Source organism: Emys orbicularis, chromosome 10, assembly GCF_028017835.1.
Source record: "Emys orbicularis isolate rEmyOrb1 chromosome 10, rEmyOrb1.hap1, whole genome shotgun sequence".
NCBI lineage: Eukaryota > Metazoa > Chordata > Testudines > Emydidae > Emys > Emys orbicularis.
Window position 1 is genome coordinate 22,340,199 of NC_088692.1, and position 23,894 is coordinate 22,364,092.

General features: G+C 38.5%; 1 protein-coding gene across 1 annotated transcript in view; it reads left to right on the forward strand.

Moving 5' to 3' along the window:
* Positions 1-11,525, forward strand: part of MRTFB (myocardin related transcription factor B) — a 186,070-nt gene extending 174,545 nt beyond the window's left edge. The window contains exons 11-16 of the mRNA XM_065411773.1: positions 688-1,587; positions 3,260-3,391; positions 5,046-5,195; positions 5,484-5,621; positions 7,266-7,326; positions 10,990-11,525. Of these exons, the coding sequence (XP_065267845.1) occupies positions 688-1,587; positions 3,260-3,391; positions 5,046-5,195; positions 5,484-5,621; positions 7,266-7,326; positions 10,990-11,525 (1,917 nt within the window). The remainder of the gene's footprint in view (positions 1-687; positions 1,588-3,259; positions 3,392-5,045; positions 5,196-5,483; positions 5,622-7,265; positions 7,327-10,989) is intronic.
* Positions 11,526-23,894: the final 12,369 nt, after the last annotated feature.

The following is a 23,894-nucleotide window of genomic DNA, read 5'->3' on the forward strand; positions in this document are numbered from 1 at the left end:
AACTTACCCCTTCTGTCTATAGTTCACCCCCAGTGAGTATGTCAGTATACTTATTTGACTGGAAAATCCAGGCTCTCTCCACCAGAAGTTAGATAGCTAAATTGCTTATGCTTTTCATTCTTGTGAAAGAAACCCAGGTGGCATATGGTAATAATTGGTCAATTTCTAACTAAAGGTGACTAATGCACTGAGTCATCCAATCCTCCTGATAAATTTCTGATACAATAGGTCCCATAATCTTGTCTCATGCTGGCATAAGAAAGTGACTCAACATGCCAAATTTTGTGTATTCAGTGCTTTAATGTGCACATTTGTCAGATACCGTAGATTTGTTTCAGAAGTTTTCAGTCCAAAATGAAGAGACGATGTACTTTCATATTTCCCAGATGAGTCTTGTTTGTGTTAAAGAAATATGCAGTGTGCTTACAGTGCTATCTGAAATGTTTGACCATTGTATAGCAATCTAATAGTATTAAAATGAATTTTTGGCTTTCCACCAAAAGGAACTTGTTCATATAGATATGTTTTTTACATAAATGTTGCTATAAAGAATCTCTTTTGCCCACAAAAGACCAGTGTATAATGATTAGTGAATATGCTGAATATGCTTTTAGCAAAATGCAATGCAAATAAAACAACATGCTGGTTTTGTTTTGTTTTGAATACTAAGTCTTATTTTATCCTCAGGTAGCTGAACTGAAGATGGAATTGAAATTAAGGGGATTGCCAGTGTCTGGAACTAAAACAGATCTTATTGAGCGTCTAAAACCCTACCAAGATCTTAATAATAATAATAATGGTGTCAATACTAATAAAGTGGTTGCAATAACCACTTCTACTGGTGTCATCAGTAACACGGGGGAGGTAACTGTGGCATTCCCTGTTACAGCATTAAATAAATCAGTGGGGAGCTTTCCTTCAGAAACGTCGTCTGCTGGATCTGGCTTCAAATTAGCACATACTGAAAGCATTAGCTCCCCTTTGCCCATTTCACCATCTCCTTCAGAACAATCAAGTCTGAGCACAGATGACACAAACATGACAGATACTTTCACAGAAATGATGAGCATGATGTCACCATCCCAGTTCTTAAGCACTTCACCTCTAAGAGTGACTGTGAATGAAGACAGTCTGAGTCATGGCAGTGGAAGCATTTCAAGCATGGAGCTTGATGCAGCAGAAAAGGACCGCAAGCTTCAAGAAAAAGAGAAGCAGATTGAAGAGCTCAAAAGGAAACTGGAACAAGAACAGAAACTTGTGGAAGTACTGAAAATGCAACTGGAGGTTGAAAAACGGGGTCAGCAGCAGCAGCAATCCCAGACTCCTGTTAACTCCATAACTACGCTGGATCAGAAACAATTAAATGCTGCTATCAAAGATGAAAATACTCTCACTGATTGCTCTAGTCCAAGGCAACCAGTATCTGTAATGAGCCATTCTTTAGGACAGCCAGTGTCTACTGGTGGCCAGAACCTAATTGCTAAAAAGGCTGTTGTTATCAAACAGGAGATACCTTTGGCCAAAGCTGAACCACAGAATGTAATCTCTCAATTCTATGTGAGTTCACAGAGGCAGCCACAAACTGCAGTTGTTGCCCAGCCTCAAGCTTTACTAACTACCCACGGAACAACACAGTTGCTACTCCCACTGTCTATCCAAGGACCGAATTCAGCCACTTCAGTGCAGCTACCAGTGGGCAATATACAGCTACAGGTATGAAATGTTTTCTCTATCTTTAATCATTTAAATTACCCATTATGATTGTCAGCCATGCTGCTCATTTTTTATATACAGAGTAGAAAAGCGCTGTTTATATTCTTAATAATTGTAAAAATATTGACTTTTTTCATGATTGCATTAGACTTGAGTAGAAACTATCAAGAGCCAATCATTTCAGTTAGCTTCTTTTCCCATACTCAGGCATTTCCTAGATGAGTCCTTTTTGCATTCTAGCAAAGATATTTTGAAAAATTTCCTTGACAATTATTCTTCCAAGGATTAAGCCTACTAGCCCAAGAGGCAAGTACCTGCAGTCCTCTATCCCTTTCCACATGCACTCCCTCCTGCCCCCAGTAAATCAACTCTGACTTTCCACCACCACACAAGTCATCAGTTCTTCCCTCATACATAAAATCAGTTCTGATGCTCATCCCTCAGATAAAATGAATTCTCACACCCACTTATCTTCCAATTAATCAGCTTTAGGCTCTCCCTAAATCAATTAATTCTGGCCTCAACAATCACATACCTCCCACATGCTGGGATCTCCCCTACCAGTGTAGCTTGGGAAGCCCTATCTCCTTGCTTGGAACCTCTGCTCTCTTCCTGGATATGCAAATAGCTGTTCTGCACATGGGCCACTCTGCTCCTTGCTCCCCTAACCTTCAGGTAAAGCAGCAGATCCAGCCCCTTTGCTCCAGCAACCCCACTCTCCACAATATAAATCAGTTAGGTGATTCTAGTGCAACTGATCTCCATGACATTCTGTACTACTGAAATGTGAATGGAAACTTTGGAGTCTCCTTGATCTCCTTTCATTCAGATTTTGTAGTAGTGACATCACTTAGTTTTAGTAGGCTACCAAGCTAAGACGAAAAAAACCTGATGACTTAAAAGTATCACCTATCATACCTGCATGCAGTGATGGTACACTTTGTTTAGGAAATAGAGACTGCCCAGATTGTGCTGGGGGAGAATTAGCTTTGGCATAGTAAAGTTCTTAATGTTTTGGGGTTGCTTTTTTGGAGGGAGGGAAGGGATTTACATTACCATACATTTGAGGTTCAAGGAACAGGTGTATAGAAAGGGGTTTCTCAGTTGTGTACAAATATTTTACTATATATTCATGTGCTATTGCTGTTTCATTTGCTGTCTGTCTCAACAAGAATGTGGTGGAGTTTTCCCAGACTGTACAGAAAGTATCCTATTCAGTTTTTCTGATCTATACTGGATCAGAACATATAACTCCAAATGCTGTTGTTTGCAAAATGCGTATTGGGACTTTTCTCCCAAGTCCAACTGTGTGTTTTCCCATCTACTTCTATTTTACTTTTACATACTCAAATATTGGGCTGTAAATGGAATCTGTGGAATCAGAAAGTGAAACAATATTCAAACAATGTGACTTCTTGACTGATTGTAAATTACCACAACTGAGGATTATTGATTATGCCATAACTATACTGTAAATAGCTAAAATGTTAAATGTCATTGTGTAAATTTCATTTGTCTTTAGGCTCAGTCACAAGCAGGAATTCAGGCTTCATCACAAGTATCTGCGCCTGTTTCATCTTCTGGTCTAGTTCAGACAGCACCACAGATTCATGGTCCACCATCAAAACAAAATACTGTCACCCAGTATGTGCTTAGTCAGGCCCAACAAATCAGAAAGGTTTGTGACTACTGATGAGATATAAATGTGAAATTATTGTATACTGTAATTTGAGGCATTTCTGTTACCATTTGCTACATGGGTAACCTATGAGCTCTGTTAGGAAATATTATCCTTTCTAAGGCGGACAACCTGGTTTACTGGATACTATACGGTGGGCCAGAAAGAATGATTCTGTAGCCCGGTGGTTAGGGTGCCCATCTGGAAAACCCAGGTTCCAGGCCCTGCTCCAATGAATATTTAAGTATTTTATACAAAGTGAAACAGCTTATACGGGGGAGATTGAGAGAGATCTATCCCAGAGTACCCTATACTCTGGTGGTTAGGGCACTCACCTTAGAGCCAGGAAACCCTGTTTCAAATCAGTGTGTGAGGATTTGTACCAAAGTCTCCCACATACCCAGTGAGTGCTCTAACCACTGGGCTGTAGAACACAGAAGGGATGAATTTCCTCATTTTTTTTGGTGAGAAAGGCACCTAAGCCGGATCTGGCCTAACTCCAGGGGTGGATTCAGGGCTGTGAATGCAGAGTGGAGGGAAGTACCTCCCTGCAGTCCACAATTAGGTGCCCAATTCCCTTTAAGGGCCAAAACTTAGACCACACCCCTTTCCGACATTTTCTGTGCCTACTCTAGGCAGCTTCCTGCTCAGCATGCTGGCTTGTGTGAATCCTGTTCTTTGGTACGTAACTTGGGCCTGTAGATTCCACTACACCCCAGGATGCCTACATTTTAGGGATTGCACTGCTGAGTCTAAGTCACCTTTCTGGACCTAGCTGTTAACCGCTCTGTGCACCATATTTTCCCTATGTGAAAAAATGGGGCTGATGGACCTTAAACTTTAATAAGGTAGGTATCATGAAAGAAAACTACTATATTAGTACTAGCTGTTGTATTTCTTTGTTATTAAGCATGTGTTATTGTATTGATGGGAAAAAATGTTGTTCCCATTTTTCCATTTATTTCTTTAGATTGTGCTCAAATACCAGCTAACCTACTCAAATAAGGACTTTTTATCTTAAAGGGGTAGACGTTACTGTCTTTATGTAGTTTTGATAATCCAGATTTACAAAAGGGCATGTATTTTACATATGCACTAGGAGTTTATATCCTCTTTTTCTAAGAACTAGTTTGAAATTAAATCAGGCCAGAAATTAGTACAATTGTGCTTTATTGGTTGGCCACTAGGTGGAGATGTTATTTTAAATTGTTTCATGCCTCAAACGTGCCAGAAACCATGTTCCTCTCAGTACAAAACTGATAGGTCATGTGCTTCCTGGAAAATCAGAGAGGAAAGCAGTTTAGATTTTTTTTAAGTATAATCATCAGCAAAAGCTATTTGCCAGACTCTTCAGACAGACTGAAGCAGTATTATAAATTTCAGGTGAGTGAAGGCTCAACATTGCACAGTGATAGTCTCTCTCCAGGAACAGCAATGGTGACAGTTGCTCCAGACTCTTCTGCCTGAGCCACTGAAAAATACAGACAATTATTGTAGTTATAGAAAAAACACTTTCCCAGGTAGAAGTTAAGCAAACAAATACATAAGTAAGAAAGCATAATTGCTTTTACTTTCCCTAATGATTTTAATGTCATTTAGCCATCATTGTGAATATAAAAATGTTAGCTTTTGATAAAATATTAATCTTTTACAGGTTTTCCCATCTAATACATCAAATACAGTATTTCCCTATCAAAATCCACCTGTTACAACACTACAGCAGTCTTTTATCAATAAGGCATTAAACACTAGCCTTGATGCTGGGAAGAACCAGGTTCCCTCAGTGCAAAATGGACCCAGTAAGGTAAGATTTGCTCACTTCTCCACAAGACTGTTGCTACATTTTTTATTAAGAAAATGTAAGCATGAGGAATTAGTGTTGGGTGTATATGAATATTTTACATACAGAATACATACAATGTCTAATCTAGCTGTAAAAAATAACTGATAGTGTGTGATTACTTTTAACTAGATAGTTATCTGACTGGAGAACTAGGGTAAATCCAATATTTATATAGCTGATCCCCTTAAGAATAGTTTACTTTACCAATATGGTACACTTGTTTGTTCATTATGTTGTTGTTTCACACAGCCTGACTCACCACCTGAGTCCCAGCCATATATCACACAACACTCTCTATTCAGCAATCCAGTAACCAAGACAAAAGACCCTCCACGTTATGAAGAGGCCATAAAACAGACCCGCAACATGCAGGCATGTCAGCGAGAGGTAGGTTAAATAAGAGAAAATAACTATCAGATAATTTTTTCCCTTTTTACATAGAATTATTAGAATCAGTGTTAATGTGTTGGTCCGAGTGCTAGGATTTTCCTGCATGCACTCCATTGCTTAAACCAGGGGTCTCAAACTCAATTTTCCTTAGGGCCAGTGCCAGTCCTCAAATCCTCTCAGCAGGCCAGTAATGTCACTGAAGATGGTGTTCAGAAAAGAAAATGTTTATATTGTATTTTTTATTTTGAATTTCTTAGCAATAATAAAACTGTCATACAACTTTATACAATTCTTCGCCTGCCAGAGAGTTTTTAGTGTTTGCCAGACACCTGGCAACGCTTCAGTTCTGTCAGTTTGTTGATGTTTGGCCTCAGTGACTGAGCAGTTGAAACCTTCAGGATTGCAGCAAGGTGTGCATCAGATAATTGTGTTCAGTATTTTGACTTGTTTATAGTCATTGTGGAAAAAAGTGATGCTGCCTCCATGGCTGACTCTGCCCAGTGACTAGTGATGGTATCTCTGTCCCTCTCCCCCAGCCAATGGGAGCTGCGGGGGGGGGAGGAGCATCTGCAGCAGACATTGCCGGCAGCATGTCTGCCTGCGTCTCTTCTCCGCGGGCTGCAGTGGGCAGGTTCTCTGGCTGCAGATGGCCCGCGGGCCGGGACTTTGAGACCCCTGGCTTAGACCTACCCTATTGACATTTGGATATATATAGTGATCATTTACTCCAAGAGCTCTGGTTTTTCATGATTCTGTTAACTGAATTTATCCTTTAGATAAAATTATTTCAGATCTACAAAATATTGGTTGTTTGACTGTTTATTAGCTGTATGGAAATTATTAATATTGTGATATTATCAAATCTGACACCTTGTTACCAATCTAGTAATAATTACCCTTCAAATGACATTGCATGTCTTCAGCTCTTTAAAGAGTTTGTCTGACCCATAATACCTTGAAAATGGTTAAGCTGTATTTGATAAGTGTACGATTTATTATTGTTTGTATTTGTGTAAAATTTTTCAACAACATTTAAAAGGTACATTAGCAGGACCACTCAAAAAGACCCCCTAATTTTAATGAGTGTTGTCAGTACTATTATGAGGCATATTGGAGGGTGAGCCTTAAAGTGTCACCATGACATCATTCATGTTGGCAATGAGGAGACTTCAAGACAGTTGCAAGGCAAGATGTTCATTTGCTTTATTTGTATTTCGTTGTAATAATTTCTTTAGAACGTTATTTAAAAAAAATGTATAACCAGTAGCCCACCCACTAGTCTTGGCTGGTGCTTACGTGGTAGAAGAAGCCACTGTTTAAAAAGCTATTAAATACATCAACATTACTTACATTATTTTTAAAAAAATATTTCTCCTTGCCTTTCAGCATTTTCCTGATTTGCTTTATGCTAATCCCCTCAGTGACAAAATTATAACACATATGACAACCCCCATCTAATATCATTCAAAGTATTATTTAAAAGCATGGCATTACTCCATCTTTTATTGGTGAGGCTAAAGTCATTTAAAAAAAAATCTAGAGCCATAAGCCAAGCTAATGTTAATAGTGTTATTGAGGGAAGCTGGCATCAGTCACATCTTATATTAGGGTCTGCATGACAAGAAATTCTCTTTCTTACAGATTTCAAATGCACACAGTCAGCAGATGGATGATCTCTTTGATATCCTCATTAAGAGTGGAGGTAAGTCAGATTATCACTATGTGTAATGTATAGACAAAACTATTAAAAAAACTGACAGAAATTAGAACAAGAAATTAAGATGTGACTGGAAGAAAGGAGTAAGGAAGAAAACGGGGCCACTACAGCAGAGGGGTCTCCTCTGCTGGAACAAGTGGCTATTTAGGTACCAACCATGGCATTTATTATTCCTCTTCAATTCTCTAAGAACACTGTACCTAAATGCAAAGTATTTCAAAGGCCAAAGTTCTACTACCACTGAGGAAAATAATCATTCACCCCTATGCCCCAAGCTGACTGCTGCTGTAGAAGGCTGTCAGTTGTTATACATCAGCTTTAGACCGTGACAAAAATATCTTAGTAGAGAGTATACAAGTAGTTCTACATTTTAACTAGACAACTATTTATCAAGGTTTCAGCTCTCATTTTGAGGCAAGTAAAACATTCATTTCAGGGGTATGTGGGAAGTAAACTACTTATGGTTCTGATGCAGTTCAGACGAAAGGTGTAATTAAAATCTGCTTTCTGTAGATTTATATAGATTAAATTTTGAAAAAAGTGATTTATATTTAAAACAAGAATTAAAATATTTTAATCAGATTACAGTATCTAAACTGAATCAGGGTATGATTCTCTGTTATTTCAATAAAGCTCTTCAATGTCCAGCTGTTCATAAAGCAGCCCCAACAGGGAAAGATGAACAATTGATGTCTTACCAAGGTATTCTAGGGTACTCATCACTATGGTGTCTTGAGTTTACTAGCAGGTTCCAGCTAGTAATAAATATTGAAGGACGATGCTATATCCAGAGTCTTACAAACACATACTTATGTAAATTTAGTATATTCCTCATCTGCCATTCTAGAAAATGTTTCCTCCCCATTTTTCTAGAACAGTGTTTCTCAATGACTGGTCCATGGATTGGCGCCAGTCCCTGGTATCAAAAAGGTTGTGAAACACTGCTCTAGAATACTGGCCATTCTGCTCATGCTGCACAGTCTTTTTCTGGGCTCTTTCACATACCTCTCATGACTCCATGCAGCCCTAATCTTAGAATGTGAGCAAGCCTGGAGAACCACTTCAGTCACTCTCTGGGTAATTTATTTAAGTGGTAAAAGCTCTTAGTCGCTTCCCCTTTCTAACAGGGTTCAATAATAATCTCCAGGGTCAGTATCCTTGATGTGGTTCTAGTTCTGCTGCTATAGCTCTTGTGTATTACTGACTATCACATCAAGCCAATTATGGTTGCAGAGTTTTTGCATCTGCCACCTGAGAAAAACCTGCACTCTAATTCTCACCATTCATTATGTCTGCTAACAGTAGTATAGCCTAGTGTTTGGGAGAATGGAAGAAAAGGAGACACACAAAGGAAAACTTCCAAGATAATCTGGAAAAGACCATATATACAGAATAAAGCGTGTTTCCATTGACATTTTCTATTGTAATGTACAAAATTAACACGTTAAAACCTAACCATCAAAGAAACTATTGGGGGAAATAGGCATAAAATGTGCACGCACACATATTAGTTAATGGCTAACGTCCTGTCCCATTTAATCAAGTAAATTAAAATGTGACATAATTAATCTTCCAGTCAGCATTTAAACTAAGATTAAAGATCAGAAAGCAACTCTGAACAAAAGAATTTTGCAAACTAGCATTGGCATAAAAACATACATAAAATTCATTGTATGCAGATAAATGGTTAATATACTGAGAAGAAAATCTTCTGATAGCAAGCAATCAAATTAGTGTAATGTTGAGTGTTGCTTCCATAAGGAATTGATGAGTACCAAGATAAAAAAAAACTGATTGTTCGTTAGTAGCTGGAATTTCAACCATATCCTAAAAATCTACAGTATTTCTGCTAGTCAAAATTAACTGAAGAGTTTTAAGAATAAATAAGAATTGAATTACACAATGCAGGGATTGTATAATCTGAAAGCAAAATAGCGGCCTTTATAGACTAACCACAATATAAGACCTTTGTAATGACCAACTGAGATTATTACACAAAAATTCAAACATCTTAATGCAGAACAATCAAGCTTTGTTTAATGTGCACAAATAGTTCTAATGCTCCCCAAAAATCTTCATGCTAATGGTTCTATGCTTCTCACTTCCAAATGATAATGTAAAGTTATAGGAAATGGTAAAGAACACATTATTGTGCTTACTCAGATATATACAAACATCTGTAGCAGAGGGTGAAGAAATTATGGTTTGATCAGTAAGAGTCATTTGCCAATTCCTGTAAGTTTTGCAAAAAAATTAAGCAAAAATACTGTGGCAGATATTTTCCATCTTCTTATTAAAAAGGAAAAACCCCCATTCCTTGGCTATTGCCCTAACCTACATGAGCTTTGCACTAAAAACCTTTGCCAGCATAATGTTGGCTAAGGATGTGTTTTAAACATTTTTTTATACCAACAGAAGCCCTCTTGCAGATGCAGTTATGCTGGCAAAAAAGTGCTTTTGCTGACATAGATAAGGCCCTACTTGAGTTGCAGACAAGCAATAACAGACCTTATTATTATGGGCGTCCGGGGCTCCTATTGTCAGCCTTGCACACGGCAGGGCACCTGCTGTCAAAATTGCAGTGGAAGCCTAATATTGCGGAATCCGCAATATCACACATTAAGCTGGGCCTTAGATATAGCTTATTTTGTTTGGGAAACTAGTATGAGCTATACCAGCAAAAGCACATTTTTGCCATTAGAAGCTGTCTCTCTACTAGGAAGGTTTACTAGAACAGCTATACCAGCAAACCTTTTTAGTGAAGACTAGACTCGAGAAAACTGTGTGGATTGGTAGACAAAAAAGCTTTTCATTGTCTTCACTTAAAGTTTTATGTACAAAAACTGTTTGTGAACTCTGTTCAGTTAATAAATGTACAACAGAGGCATGATCTGCAACTAGTTCCATTGACTTTACTGGGGCTATTTGATTAAGAGCAGCAGGGTTGAAGTTTAGAAAGAGCTAATAAACAAGGCATAAGAAAATATAGGCATACTTAACTTGTAAGGTTAAGTAAATTGTTCCGTTAGCCTCCTGAAGGACTTGTGCAGTTACTGCTTAAGTAGAAATGTCCTTTTAATAAGAACAACACTAGGTAAGCTCTTGTTCTACGGTAATATTTGGTACTAAGTTAGTGAAAAAGCTGTATAACTGTGGTAAAATACACTTGGACATAGCACTAGTATTTCAGATCTTCAATTTAGAAAGACCATGGACATCATGTCAGTTCTCCTCAGATGGATATAATATTTCTGACTTGCTGAAATATTACTGAAAAGATGTGGAGATCACTTTAAAAGAGATTGCGTCTCATTATTAGAATTATTTGCAGTGTTGTTATAACCATGTTGGTCCCAGGATATTAGACAGATGTAGTGGATTAGGCAGTATCTTTTATTGGACCAACTCCTGAAGAAGTGTTCTGTGTAAGCTCAAAAGCTTGTCTTTTTCATCAACAGAAGTTGATCCAATAAGAGATATTATCTCACCCACCTTGTCTCATTATTAAAATGATAAACAACTTCACATGCTTAGTTTATATTTACAGTTTGTACCTCAAGAAAGTATTTAGTAGTCGAATATTTGAAGATGCCTAATCTTTGTATGCCCTTTATTTTCATGGATTTATTTTAACTTTCTTTTATACAGAGATTTCCCTCCCTATAAAAGAGGAACCATCTCCCATTTCCAAAATGAGACCAGTTACAGCCAATATCACCACAATGCCAGTGAACACAGTGGTATCTCGCCCACCACCACAAGTCCAAATGGCACCTCCTATGTCTTTAGAACCAACAAACAGTTTGTCTCTAAGTTTGGAGAACCAACTTGAAGCTCTCTTGGATGGAACTTTACCTTCAGGTAATGAAATTCCTCAACTAACAAGCAGTCGCGAGGACAGAGAATCATTTTCTCTGATTGAAGATCTTCAGAATGATCTGCTTAATCACTCCAGCATGCTTGATCATGCTCATTCACCCATGGAAACAGCTGACCAACAATTCACTGCTAATAGTTCCTGTTTATCTCTTGACCTTCCTGACACAAATTTAGACAATATGGAGTGGTTAGACATTACCATGCCCAATTCCTCATCGGGGCTTACTCCTCTGAGCTCTACTGCCCCAAGTATGTTTTCCACTGACTTTCTAGATCCACAAGACCTACAGCTGCACTGGGATTAAGCTATAGAGGTGCAGCAGATGAAAATTTGACTTTATCTGTTTACAGTATATGTCCTTTATGACACAATTCTGGTTGCAATTAAGGTAAATTACCACAGAATGATTGGGAAGGAGAAATGCTTGATGCTAATTCTGCATTTATGTTGAAGTATACAAGTAAGTTTCTTTACCCTTCTATCAATAATGCAGATCAGAGCCATCTGGGAATTATACTTCACAGGTCAAGAGAGAATGATTGTAGTTATTGATGAAAAGTACCACCAAGAACAAAGCAGGAAAAAAAAGTGTATATAGGAAATAGCATTGAGATATCTTCATAATGCTCAAACGAACTGCAAAACGTGTGGTCATTTGATTAGACTTTAAACAGAAGAAAAATAGTGCAATCAGATTTCAACCTACTGTACCAATAAAGAGTAAACATTGTTTGAGGGAAGGTAAGATATCACTGCACTTGATTGTTCCTGTGGACAGCCTGAGCCAAGATCAAGAGGCATTGTAAGGGCAAAGGCAACTAAAAACACTGGCTGGTTCAGTGAAATTTCACTTGTCTAGAGTCTTTAAATTTGTTCAAGTTGTATTTGTATTTTATTTTATTTTCTGTGACTTTTAGAAAACTCCTCTTACTCTATTTCAATTTTAAATCCTGAGGGAAGAACTTAACTGCAGCCAAAGGGATATTTTAAATGTAATTGCACACAATCCACTGTAGCAAGGCCAGGTATATTGAGAACACTGAATTTTCTATAGCAACACTTTGGATTTATTAGATATGTGTATATCAGACAGTTATTTGTATACTTTTTACCTTTGTGACTTGTACAGCTTATTTTTGTGGAGGCAGAGTAGCAGTGGTCACCAAACCAATAGACTATAGTATTCTAAGAATATTTAATATCCAAGTTTACTTCCATTGTTTCAGAGACTATTTGCTAGAGACATTCATCTAGCCAAATATCTCAAAGAATCATTTCAGGATATTAAAATGTTTACAGGACAATACAAGAGGAGTTCCATATAATTGTTGTAGGCCCTGATCTTGCAAACATTTATGGACATCAGTATGACATGCTGACCTCAATTAAAATTTTTGCAGGATCAAGGTCAGAATTCATAGGATGTACTGACAAGATAGGCAACTTTCATCTCTTAAGATAGCGACATACCAACTCCCTAACCCCTGAACATCTTAGGTAAAAGTTGTTCAAGAGCAATGAAAAAGTAGAAAAGCTTCAAGATGTAAAATTCAACACTATTAAGGATTAATCCTTCAAAAAATAGAGTAGATGATTGTAGCAAAAAAACAGTACTTAGTTGTGGGCATGCTGGATTGATGGTGATGGGCATGCAGTAACAAATGACAACCCCCTAATTTGCTCCTTGTAGAATTTCTAACTTTTTAGAAACTAACATGAAAATACTTTGAAAAACAAACCAGAATGCAGATAGGAATGAAATATTCTAGAACTCTATTTTATTTCTCATACAATAACTTTAACAGTATTGCTGTAACTAATACATACATATTCCCACAAAATTAAGATTAGAAATAAAGTAATTTCTGGATTGAAAATGGGTCTCAGTTCAGAAACAGGTTTCAGAGTAGCAGCCGTGTTAGTCTGTATCCGCAAAAAGAACAGGAGTACTTGTGGCACCTTAGAGACTAACAAATTTATTTGAGCATAAGCTTTCGTGGGCTACAGCCCACTTCATAGAATGCATAGAATGGAACATATAGTAAGGAGATATATATACACATACAGACAACATGAAAAGGTGGGAGTTGCCCTACCGACTCTAAAGAGGCTAATTAATTAAGATGAGCAATTATCAGCAGGAGAAAAAAAACAACTTTTGTAGTGATAATCAAGATGGCCCATTTCAGATAGTTTGACAAGAAAGTGTGAGGATACTTAACAATTGTTTTTTCAGTTTCAAAAATAACATTTAGCAAGTGATTAGTGCACAATGTGGTATGAAAGCTTATGCCATTTTGCAGAGGAAAACTGATATCAAAGAAATGCTGGAAACAAACTAAAAGTGGCTGCTGTTAACTGTACAGTAACCATTTTAATAAGCATACCAAAATGAACTTCTAGATTATAATAGTCCAAATTCTTATAACTTCCTAAATTACCAATCATGAAGTGTAAGCCATTAGTTCTGCTTGGGCAGAGTTCAGTTGACTAAGTATAAACATAGAAATTCAGACTAATGGATTACTTTGCAGACTTGGGGACTAAATTAGCCTCTGTACTTTTTGGGATAGATCAGATCAACATTTTAAAACTAATTACATATCTTTATATGAAAATATTTGCAAACACTTCATAAAAGGCCACACTTATGAAGATGCCAATTCATACATGTAGTTTGGTTTTAAACATAAACATTCTAAGAAAATGTCTGTGATATTAACAAAAAGCAAAGAAATTCAAAGTTAAGGGATAGGATGCTATCCTTATTCCTCACTGTTGTGCCTAGATACTGCCAGGAGTAGTTGTGCATCCAATACTTGGGTACAATGTTACATATGGACTGTCTGCCTTAAGTTTTAATTGTCTTGGCTTTGGTATTATATACACTGTTACTTATGTGTAGTATTTTGCTTTTAATATTGATGACTAGAGTAGGGTTCTTCAGACAATAAATACCCTGACCTTTACCCATTCCACTTGGCGACACTCTCTTGGGGGCTGATCCTATGAGGTGCTAAGTGCCTCCTCTGAGCTCCTGATTGTTCTCAGATTTTACTGAAACGAAGAGAGTTAAAGGCACTCAGCACCTTGGAGGAATAGGTGCTTGGTCTGGTAGCTAGACCTGTGTATGAAATTTATATTGTTCTATGCTACTATGTTAGTATATTACGTATGATATTGTACGAAAAATGTGCAGTGTGAAATGTGACAACAGACCAAAGATGGTAGTAACAAAATGGCCCCTTTTGTCTTTGCCTTCTGTTTAAATGATGAAGGTGATTTTAACTAAAATCAGTTTTCTAGTTGAGGGGGGAAAAAATTTTTTTTTTTTTGATGTGCATGTAAATATAGCTTCATACTGGCAATATTGTATAGTATATTGCTATACAAATACCCTTATTGGCAATGTAGAATGTTAACAAACCCATAGGAATCTGTGTGCAGAAAAAAAATCCCATATATCTAAAATGTGCTGATACCAGTACAGAATTGCTTTCTACTTATATTGTCTCAATTCACGTAAAACTAAGGGATTATTATACTGTCCTTGAAATAGAAATGTGATTTTGTATAATTCAGAATTACTTGTATTGTAAAACCTTACACACACACATAGATATATGTATGTTTGCTTTAGAGTGTATATTGTGAAATGTGCTACAATATTTGCCATATTCATACATACATGGCATTGTGGAAAAATTTTCTTGTGCATGTTTTAAATGATCATTTTTGTAATATAAAAAAGACAAATCTTTAACAATGACTGTACAGACTTGTGACTGCTACCACTACAGTGGTATTTCTCATTGTGAGAACAGTTGCACTCATTGTATGAACAGTTGCACTTGCAAAAGAATGCACTGATACCAAATTCACCAAGCTAGCGAAAGTAAACTAACAAAACATGGTTCCTGTGAACTGCGCTGTTAGTGGACGGTAACGTTACAATTAAGGATACCATTTTTATCACTAAATTTACCACAGAAACAGTGTTTCTTCTGCACTTCTAGTGCCCTTCAATACTTAGCGAGGCATATAAGTTTACAAGATACGCTTACATGCCATTTTTCTTGAACACTAAACAGTTAATTATCTCTGTCATAAATGTAAAAGGCTTTTGAAGGGCAGAATTTATGGCAATTGTTCTCTGCGCAACATTAGGACCCAGTTCTGAAACCTGAACTTGCAACAGTGAGGGTTTTCAGAATCAGGTTTTTAAAGAGCTAAGTGCCACAGAATTTAGGAAGAACTTCCTACTGCTATGCTGAAATCTTTTTTTAAACAGTTATTAAAATATAGTTAGTTCACCGAGATAACCTTAAGGTAGGTAAGCAGGTATATAAAATAAGCAACATATGGATGTTTTCTATTGGTATTTGCCTATCTGCCAATATACAAAACACATTTGTATGGCTGAAAATTGTAACAGATAGGCAACATAATTGATAACCCAGCACAAGCTGTCCAACTGCTCTAGAGGTCATAAAAGATGACCCACTGTAATCACAGAATACTTTAACTGGAAGGGCCTTGTAAAGCTGACTAATGCACAATCATTTATTTGGATTGCATCCTAATTTTTTTTTTTAACTGGAAAATAAATATTAGAACATAGTGCCACAGAATTCTGAATAAAGAACCCTTAAATGTTGAAACACTTTACTGTTGTAGAACTGTTAAATTTTTAAATCTGTTTTCCTATCACCTTTCTTGTCAATCAAATAAACATAGCTGTAAAGAGACTAAGTGGAACGTGAAAAAAATGTTCATAGGAGATGCACTGCAACTAGAGAACATGCATAAGAGGATCATTATCTGAGCTCTCAAATCTAATTAACCTGTATATTTAAGCAACAGTCCCCTTTTACATCAACTTATTAAATGTAAAAGGAAATTGGAAGCAAGCACTGAAGTTCATGCTTCAGTGCAGTTCCACATTAGAAAAGGAGAGACATTGTTACTGCATTCTGCAATGTCTGAGATTGAATGCAAGGAATTTTCTTATCCAGTGTGTAAACGTAGCTTTAGAAATCTAGCAATCATCATGGTAACTGTTTGAGGGCTACGTTTCAGCAAACAATAGTAACAAGTACACCTTTGTACTACAGTATAACAACTGTTATTTTTTTGGTAAGAATACTGCTTAGATAATCAAAAGGAGATACACAGCCTCAAATAAAATAATAGGAACCAAAGCATTGTCATTTATATCGCCAAAGGAGGCATTTTGTATTTTAAAGGAAAAAAGTCAGTCCCAAAAAGTATTATCCACTTACTTAGTTATACTTTTTAAAAATTAAGGATGTAGATATTTCTGAAGTTGTTTTTGATGTTAACAGCACACATTTGTTGTTTTGTTTGAGAAATTGTATTAAGTAATATCTGGTTTCTTTCTTCATTGTTGCTTGCAGTAGAAATAATGCTTAGTGTGATAGGTGTTTCTCTTCTTATTTTCATAGTCACAATTATGTCTTAGCATCTCACTTTATGAAAAAAGAAGAAAGATACTAATCTGTAGAGCTCTCTTCGTTTAAGCACTAGTTTATTAAATAAAAATTATGGCAATCAGGATGTCCATTTATGTATTGCCTTTCTATAAGAAACCATGATGCCTTTGTATTTGCTGTTTGCACCCCTGAGATAAATTCCATATCTTTGAATGCCATATGTTTTGCACATTGTACTGTATATATGTAATGCATACTGTATTTTTATATGTGTAGTACATTTAACAAATATTTTGTACATAGTGGCAACATTGTAGCTACTGAGGAAATGTTTGACATCAGCATTTTTGCTATGTGTCTCAAATAAAAAAAGATAAACTGTGTACATTTGTTGTTCATGCCTGACAAATACTATCATTTCAGATAGTAATCAGCAAAAGCAACCAAAAACATGCCATCAGAAATATTCTTAACTCCTGACCCCCTGCTACGGTAACACCTGGGTAACCACAGCCCCAAAAAGGAATGAGAATAAAAATATCTAGGTACAAATTCCCTACAAATGTTTTTTAAAACTTAACAGCATAACAAACTGAAGCTTTAAAATTTAACTTCCTGGGGAAAAAACCACAACAGAGATATTTGCAAAGGAGTGAATACCAGACCAGCTGCATGTTCCATTCTAGAAATTTAGCAGAAGATCCATACTGTACATAGTACATTTTATATCTAGAACTATAGAAAATTATCTTCCCAGCACCCAGACACCATGATTTTAGGCAAGAAAATGAAAATCAACTAGAACTTTCCTTTGAAGACCAGAAAAAATTTAGATGCCAAATACCACAGAATCATAGAATCTCAGGGTTGGAAGGGACCTCAGGAGATCATCTAGTCCAACCCCCTGCTCAAAGCAGGACCAATTCCCAAATCATCCCAGACAGGGCTTTGTCAAGCCTGACCTTAAAAACCTCTAAGAAAGAAGATTCCACCACCTCCCTAGGTAACCCATTCCAGTGCTTCACCACCCTCCTAGTGAAAAAGTTTTTCCTAATATCCAACCTAAACCTCCCGCACTGCAACTTGAGACCATTACTCCTTGTTCTGTCATCTGGGACCACTGAGAACAGTCTAGATCCATCCTTCTTTGGAATCCCCTTTCAGGTAGTTGAAAGCAGCTATCAAATCCCCCCTCATTCTTCTCTTCTGCAGACTAAACAATCCCAGTTCCCTCAGCCTCTCCTGATAAGTCATATGTTCCAGCCCCCTAATCATTTTTGTTGCCCTCCGCTGGACTCTACAATTTTTCCACATCCTTCTTGTAGTGTGGGGCCCAAAACTGGACACAGTACTCCAGGTGAAGCCTCACCAATGTCGAATAGAGGGGAATGATCACGTCCCTCGATCTGCTGGCAATGCCCCTACTTATACAGCCCAAAATGCCGTTAGCCTTCTTGGCAACAAGGGGGCACACTATTGACTCATATCCAGCTTCTTGTCCACTGTAACCCCTAGGTCCTTTTCTGCAGAACTGCTTCCTAGCCATTCGGTCCCTAGTCTGTAACAGTGAATGGGATTCTTCCATCCTAAGTGCAGGACTCTGCACTTGTCCTTGTTGAACCTCATCAGGTTTCTTTTGGCCCAATCCTCCATGTGTGGAAGCAAACTTTTGCCACTTAGCAAGAAAATGGACAATGGGTTTTGGAGATGATTAGCAGGGTCATATTGCATTGGAGCATAAATTCACCAAAATCAGTTTTACTCCACACTCTCAATCATCAACTGAGGAACGAGAAAAAATTGTGTTTCTTAATTACCAGGGCTAAATAGCAAATTCTTATAACTACTGGCATTATAAATACTGTATAGTCATCCCTTCTATAAACTGTAAACAGAAAACCACAAACCTGACAAGTTCACTTAACGTTTTGGGAATCAGGTGTGAGAGTAATGTTATTTCCATTACTTTAAAATGCAAATGAACATTTCTGTGCAGCTCTTTTGAAATTCCACCACTGTGGATCACTAATCCTACTGTTCACAAATAATTTTTGTTGTTGAGAAAACTGGTATCAAATACCCTCCAGTTTATGCAGTTAATGTCAAATGGTTTAAAATTCACAAAGTGTAATGCTTTTCTAGAACAGTAACAACCCCTGCATAGCTGCTGAGTGTTTATCTGTTTCAAATGGAATAGAAAAGAGTCATGTTCCATAAACCCAGGAAATATTTCTTCAAGACTAACAATCATTCAGCTATACACATAGTTTCTTTTTACACACACAAGGTAACACAGGGGCGGGCAAACTTTTTGGCCTGAGCGCCGCATCGGGTTTCGTAAATTGTATGGAGGGCCAGTTAGGGGAGGGGGTCGTGGCCCCCCCCCCAGAACCCCTGCCCCATCCAACTCCCCCTCCTTCCTGACTGCCCCCCGGGACCCCTGCCCCCATTCAACCCCGTTTCCCCTCCGACCACCATCCACACCCCCGCCCCCTGACCACCACCCTGAACTCCCCTGCCCTCTATCCAACCCTCCCCTGCTCCCTGCCCCCTTACCGCGCTGCCTGGAGCATCGATGGCTGGCGGCGCTACAGCCGCGCCGCCCGCTGCTGCCACTGCGCAGCACAGAGCACCGGGTCAGGCTGGGCTCTGCAGCTGCGCTGCCCCAGGAGCTCACAGCCCCGCCGCCCAGAGCATTGCGCCGGCGGCAGAGCAAGCGAGCTGAGGCTGCAGGGGAGGGGGGACAGCAGGGGGCTAGCCTCCCGGGCCAGGAGCTCGGGGGCCGGGCAGGACAGTCCCGCAAGCCGGATGTGGCCCGCGGGCCGTAGTTTGCCCACCCCTGAGGTAACATGCTACATGCAGTATTTATTAGCAATCATCAAACTATAAAGCTTAAACCATAGTTCCAGGAAGGTTTGGAGCATAGTTCAAAGGTTGACCATCTTATATAAAATGTAGGTATATGAGACTCAAGTCATATTCTTTGATACTATTCTTGAGCGTGATCGAGTTCCCCATTTAAAGCACACCAAATCTCTTTCCTCTCTCCCATTTAAAAAAAAAAGATTTGAAACTGATATTCTACAAAGCCTACCAGCCAACAATCAAATCTACATTCAACACTCATCATTGTCTATATATCTTTTCAATGGTAAGCTCATAAAGGCAGAGATCTTATTTTTGTAAATTTTGCATACTAAAGGATGGTGCTGTTATTTTTTTCATAATGCATGGCATCCCAATACATGCCTTAAAGTGAGAGTCTATATTTGAGGTCATATATTCCGTTCAGCCCACACACAAGTAAATTACAAAGTCCTTAAAAAACCAAAGAAGAAGAATTAAAAACCAAAGCTAAGTAAGCAATGATCAACCCTATTTTAACAAATCAGTATATGATGTAAAAAATAAAACATTTTAGGAAATACTGCTTCAAGTGGTTATAATTAATTTTAAAAGTGAAGATACTCTGGAAGTACTCATTTTTACTTGGCCACCCAGATAACAACTAGCTGGAATGAAAGCAACTGAACTAGTCAAGCTCTGGCAGTATTTTAAAGCCAAATAAGCAATTAGGTAATTCCATGCATAGAGATATTCTCTGTTCTTTGAACAAGCCGAAAATAAAATTTTAAATAAATGAGTCATCCGCAGTCCCTGGCACAGAATGCAAGAACGTCAAGTCATACAAAGCTAACACTGCATGACTAAGTAGAAATGTTTAAGGCGACAACTGAACAGACTTGAATCCAAACTTACCTATGCTAAGAAAAGCCAGCAAAACTGAGGAAGCTGAATTAAAGCACAGAGAAAACTGCAGTACACTACAATATGTACTGATTGTTTTTGACAGCAAGAGAGAATGAGTGAGGCTGGATGCTGTTTTGGATTATTCATGCAGGTGACAAAAGAAAATGTCTATCTGACTTGGGTTTTCCTAAAAAGCCCTAGCACTGTAGTAACAAAGTACCAAGTACTGTGATAGAAAGCTAGTTAGACTTAAACCATGTCTATTGGCCAAGAACTGAGATGTTTTAGACTCCTCATTGGCCCCTCCCTTTGGCTGTGTCATCCCTACATGCAACAAGGCTGGAAGGATGCACTTGACACTCATAACAAAATAGCCACCAAATATGGGTTGAATTTTTTTTAAATGGGATTTTTCAATGACAATCACATCATTTTGGAAAAAAGATAAATAGATCAATTATTTGAAGAAAGTGTCTACTGGGTTTGGAGGAATTTGACACCCAATAGATTCCCATCACAGTCTACAAAATAGCCTCCCTGGTGTTGACAACAGGGGGCACTACTACCCCTGAAATGGATCTTTACTGGCTCCCAGTGGAGCAGATTACTGTCATACCAGTGATAAAGATCCACAGAAATTATCTACAATACACAGAAGTTTATTGAGAAAGAATTACACAAGCGGTAAAGGATTATATTAAGCACATAACTCCTATGTTAGACATTAAGAGCTATACATTCCTCTTAACGAGTCTCTCTTTCACAAACAGGCCCTGTGATAGCCTCTCACAGTTCCTGCTTGGGAAACAGAGAAGGTGGTTACCAATTTAATAGATGGCTTCTTCTCTCCTGGTCTGTTCTTCTCAGCCCTCTGGTCTGTCTAGGATTCCCTCAAGGCAAGGCCTTGGTTGCCTTGAGACCCCTCTGGTTCACAGTCCTACCCGAGCCCACAGAGTAGAGTTTTGGCTACTCTGTCAAGCAGTGTTGCTTCTTCAAGAGTCAATTAAGGAATCCCAACCACAGTAATTTACTTTGCTTGATTCTTATACTCTTTCCTCTCAAAGGAGTCACATGTCTTAAAAGCATGCCCAGTGGGTGTGGAGTTACTAATTTTTACCTAATTAGTGTTTTAGAAGGAGCTTCGGGGTGGTACCAAACAAAGATCACCCCACATTTACTCACGCATCATTAATTCACTCTGGCTCTCTGCGTGACGTCCTTGCAGTAAGGTCATTATAACCAAGTCGACCTGTGCTCCATGCTGGAACTTTATACATGTGATACTTACTTTTGCATGGGCCCATATTTGCCGACCAATAGGTTCAATATCGATCGTACATGCAGACTTTGCCAGTTCTTTATCAAATTTGCTTCTGCTTAAAGGGAACCTGCCCTCAGGATTCTCTGCAGCCATTCAGCCACATTTAAGTCATGTAAAGTTATGCTCACACCATTCATTCAGTATGGCCACACCAATTTGGCACCATCCCAACACCTGAGCACCAATTAAAGTTCAAAGTCCATTAAATTTTGTTCTAGGATGAGGATGATCAGAGTTGCATATGCTGTAATAAAACAGTCCAACAGTTCTCAAATTGTTGGGACACCAAAGTGGGTCGTGACCCCATTTTAATGGGGTCACCAGGGCTGGAATTAGACTTGATAAGGGCTGGGGCTGAACCCGAAGCCCCGAGCCCCACTGCCCAAAGCCGAAGGGCTTCAGCCCTGAGCAGCAGGACTCAGTTTATAGGCCCCCTGCCTGGGGCTGAAGCCCTTGGGTTTCGACTTTGCACCCCCTGCCCCCCGTGCCCTTGGGGCAGTGGGGCTTGGGCAGGCTCAGGCTTTGGTCCCCCCCTCCTGGGGTCATGTAGTAACTTTTGTTCTCAGAAGAGAGTCGCAGTGCAGTGAAGTTTCAGAACCCCTGAAATAGTCTAACAGTATTTGAACCCAAACGTAAAAACTCCTTTGATCTTATGTATTACTACAGTAATGATGCTTTTAATTAGTTAGGCTAGTCTTTCTACTGCAACAGTCTGTGTGTGGAAGAGAGGTATCACCTATGGTGGAGAAATTAATATAATGTATCATTGCTCTTTATCATTTCCTATAGACCTACACTAATAAATTTCAGCTGTTAATTTAAAAACCAACATGTCGTAGTACTTAAAGAAATAAAGGCTATTAACTTTAAATCTCTTAAGTCTTTTAACCTCTCCAAGCTCATCATCCGAAGCAAACTCCTCACAGACCAAGACACAAATTCAAAGCAGCACTGGAGCCTACCAGAACAACAGAAAACCTTCAGACATATTTATACTTCCCCACATCACACCTTTCAAGATCCATGGATGCTACACATGCCTCTCACAACATGTGGTGTACCTCATCCCGTGCATCGAAGGTCCCAAAACAACTATGTGGATGAAAACAATCACACACAAATAATTAATGACAAAAATACACTATCACCCACGTGCAATCACTTTTCACAAAGCAATCACTCCGTATCTGACCTCTCATTCTTTGTCCTCAATGAACACCTACACAACACCTTCAGAAGACAAGTCTGGGGACTTAAATTCATAACTCTACTGGTCACTAAAAACTATGGATGTAGGGTATGTCTATACTTAAAATGCTGCAGCTGCACCACTGTAGCACTTCAGTGTAGACTCACTAAAGCATTGGATAGGGTTCTCCCATCACTGTAGTTAATCCACCATCCCAAGAGGTAGTAGCTAGGTCAGCGGAAGAATTCTTCCACTGATCTAGCACTGTCTGCACTGGAGGTTAGGTTGACATAGCTACATCTCTCCAGGTGTGGATTTTTCACACCGCTGAGATACGCAGCTATGAGGACCTATGTTCCCAGTGCAGACCTGTCCTTAACAGAGAGATTGTTTTATAGCCCAATACAACTTGTAACACACAGCTGCCTTCTAACATTCCATTCCCTTATGACCGCAGAAGTGTTAATTGCCCACTTCATTTTAAGTGATCTCCTACAACATGTGTGAACCCCTTATGCTTAACAATCTGTCCCACCTTGTATTTAGCTTGGACACTCTAGTTTCCTTCTCCAGATGAAAAGCTCTGTGAAGCTCAAAAGCTTGTAAGAAGTTGGTCCAATATGATATTATTTTACCCACCATGTGTCTCTCATATCCCGGAACCAACATGGCTATAACAATAATGCAAATTTTAAATCCTAACCTTTTTAGAGATTAATTTATAGATCCTTAAGCACATTTTCTATACTGCATCTTAGGTATAATGCAGGGGTAGGCAACCTATGGCACGCATGCCAAAGGCGGCACACAAGCTGATTTTCAGTGGCACTCACACTGCGCGGGTCCTGGCCACCAGTCTGGGGGGCTCTGCATTTTAATTTAATTTTAAATGAAGCTTCTTAAACATTTTAAAAACCTTATTTACTTTACATACAACAATAGTTTAGTTATATATATTAT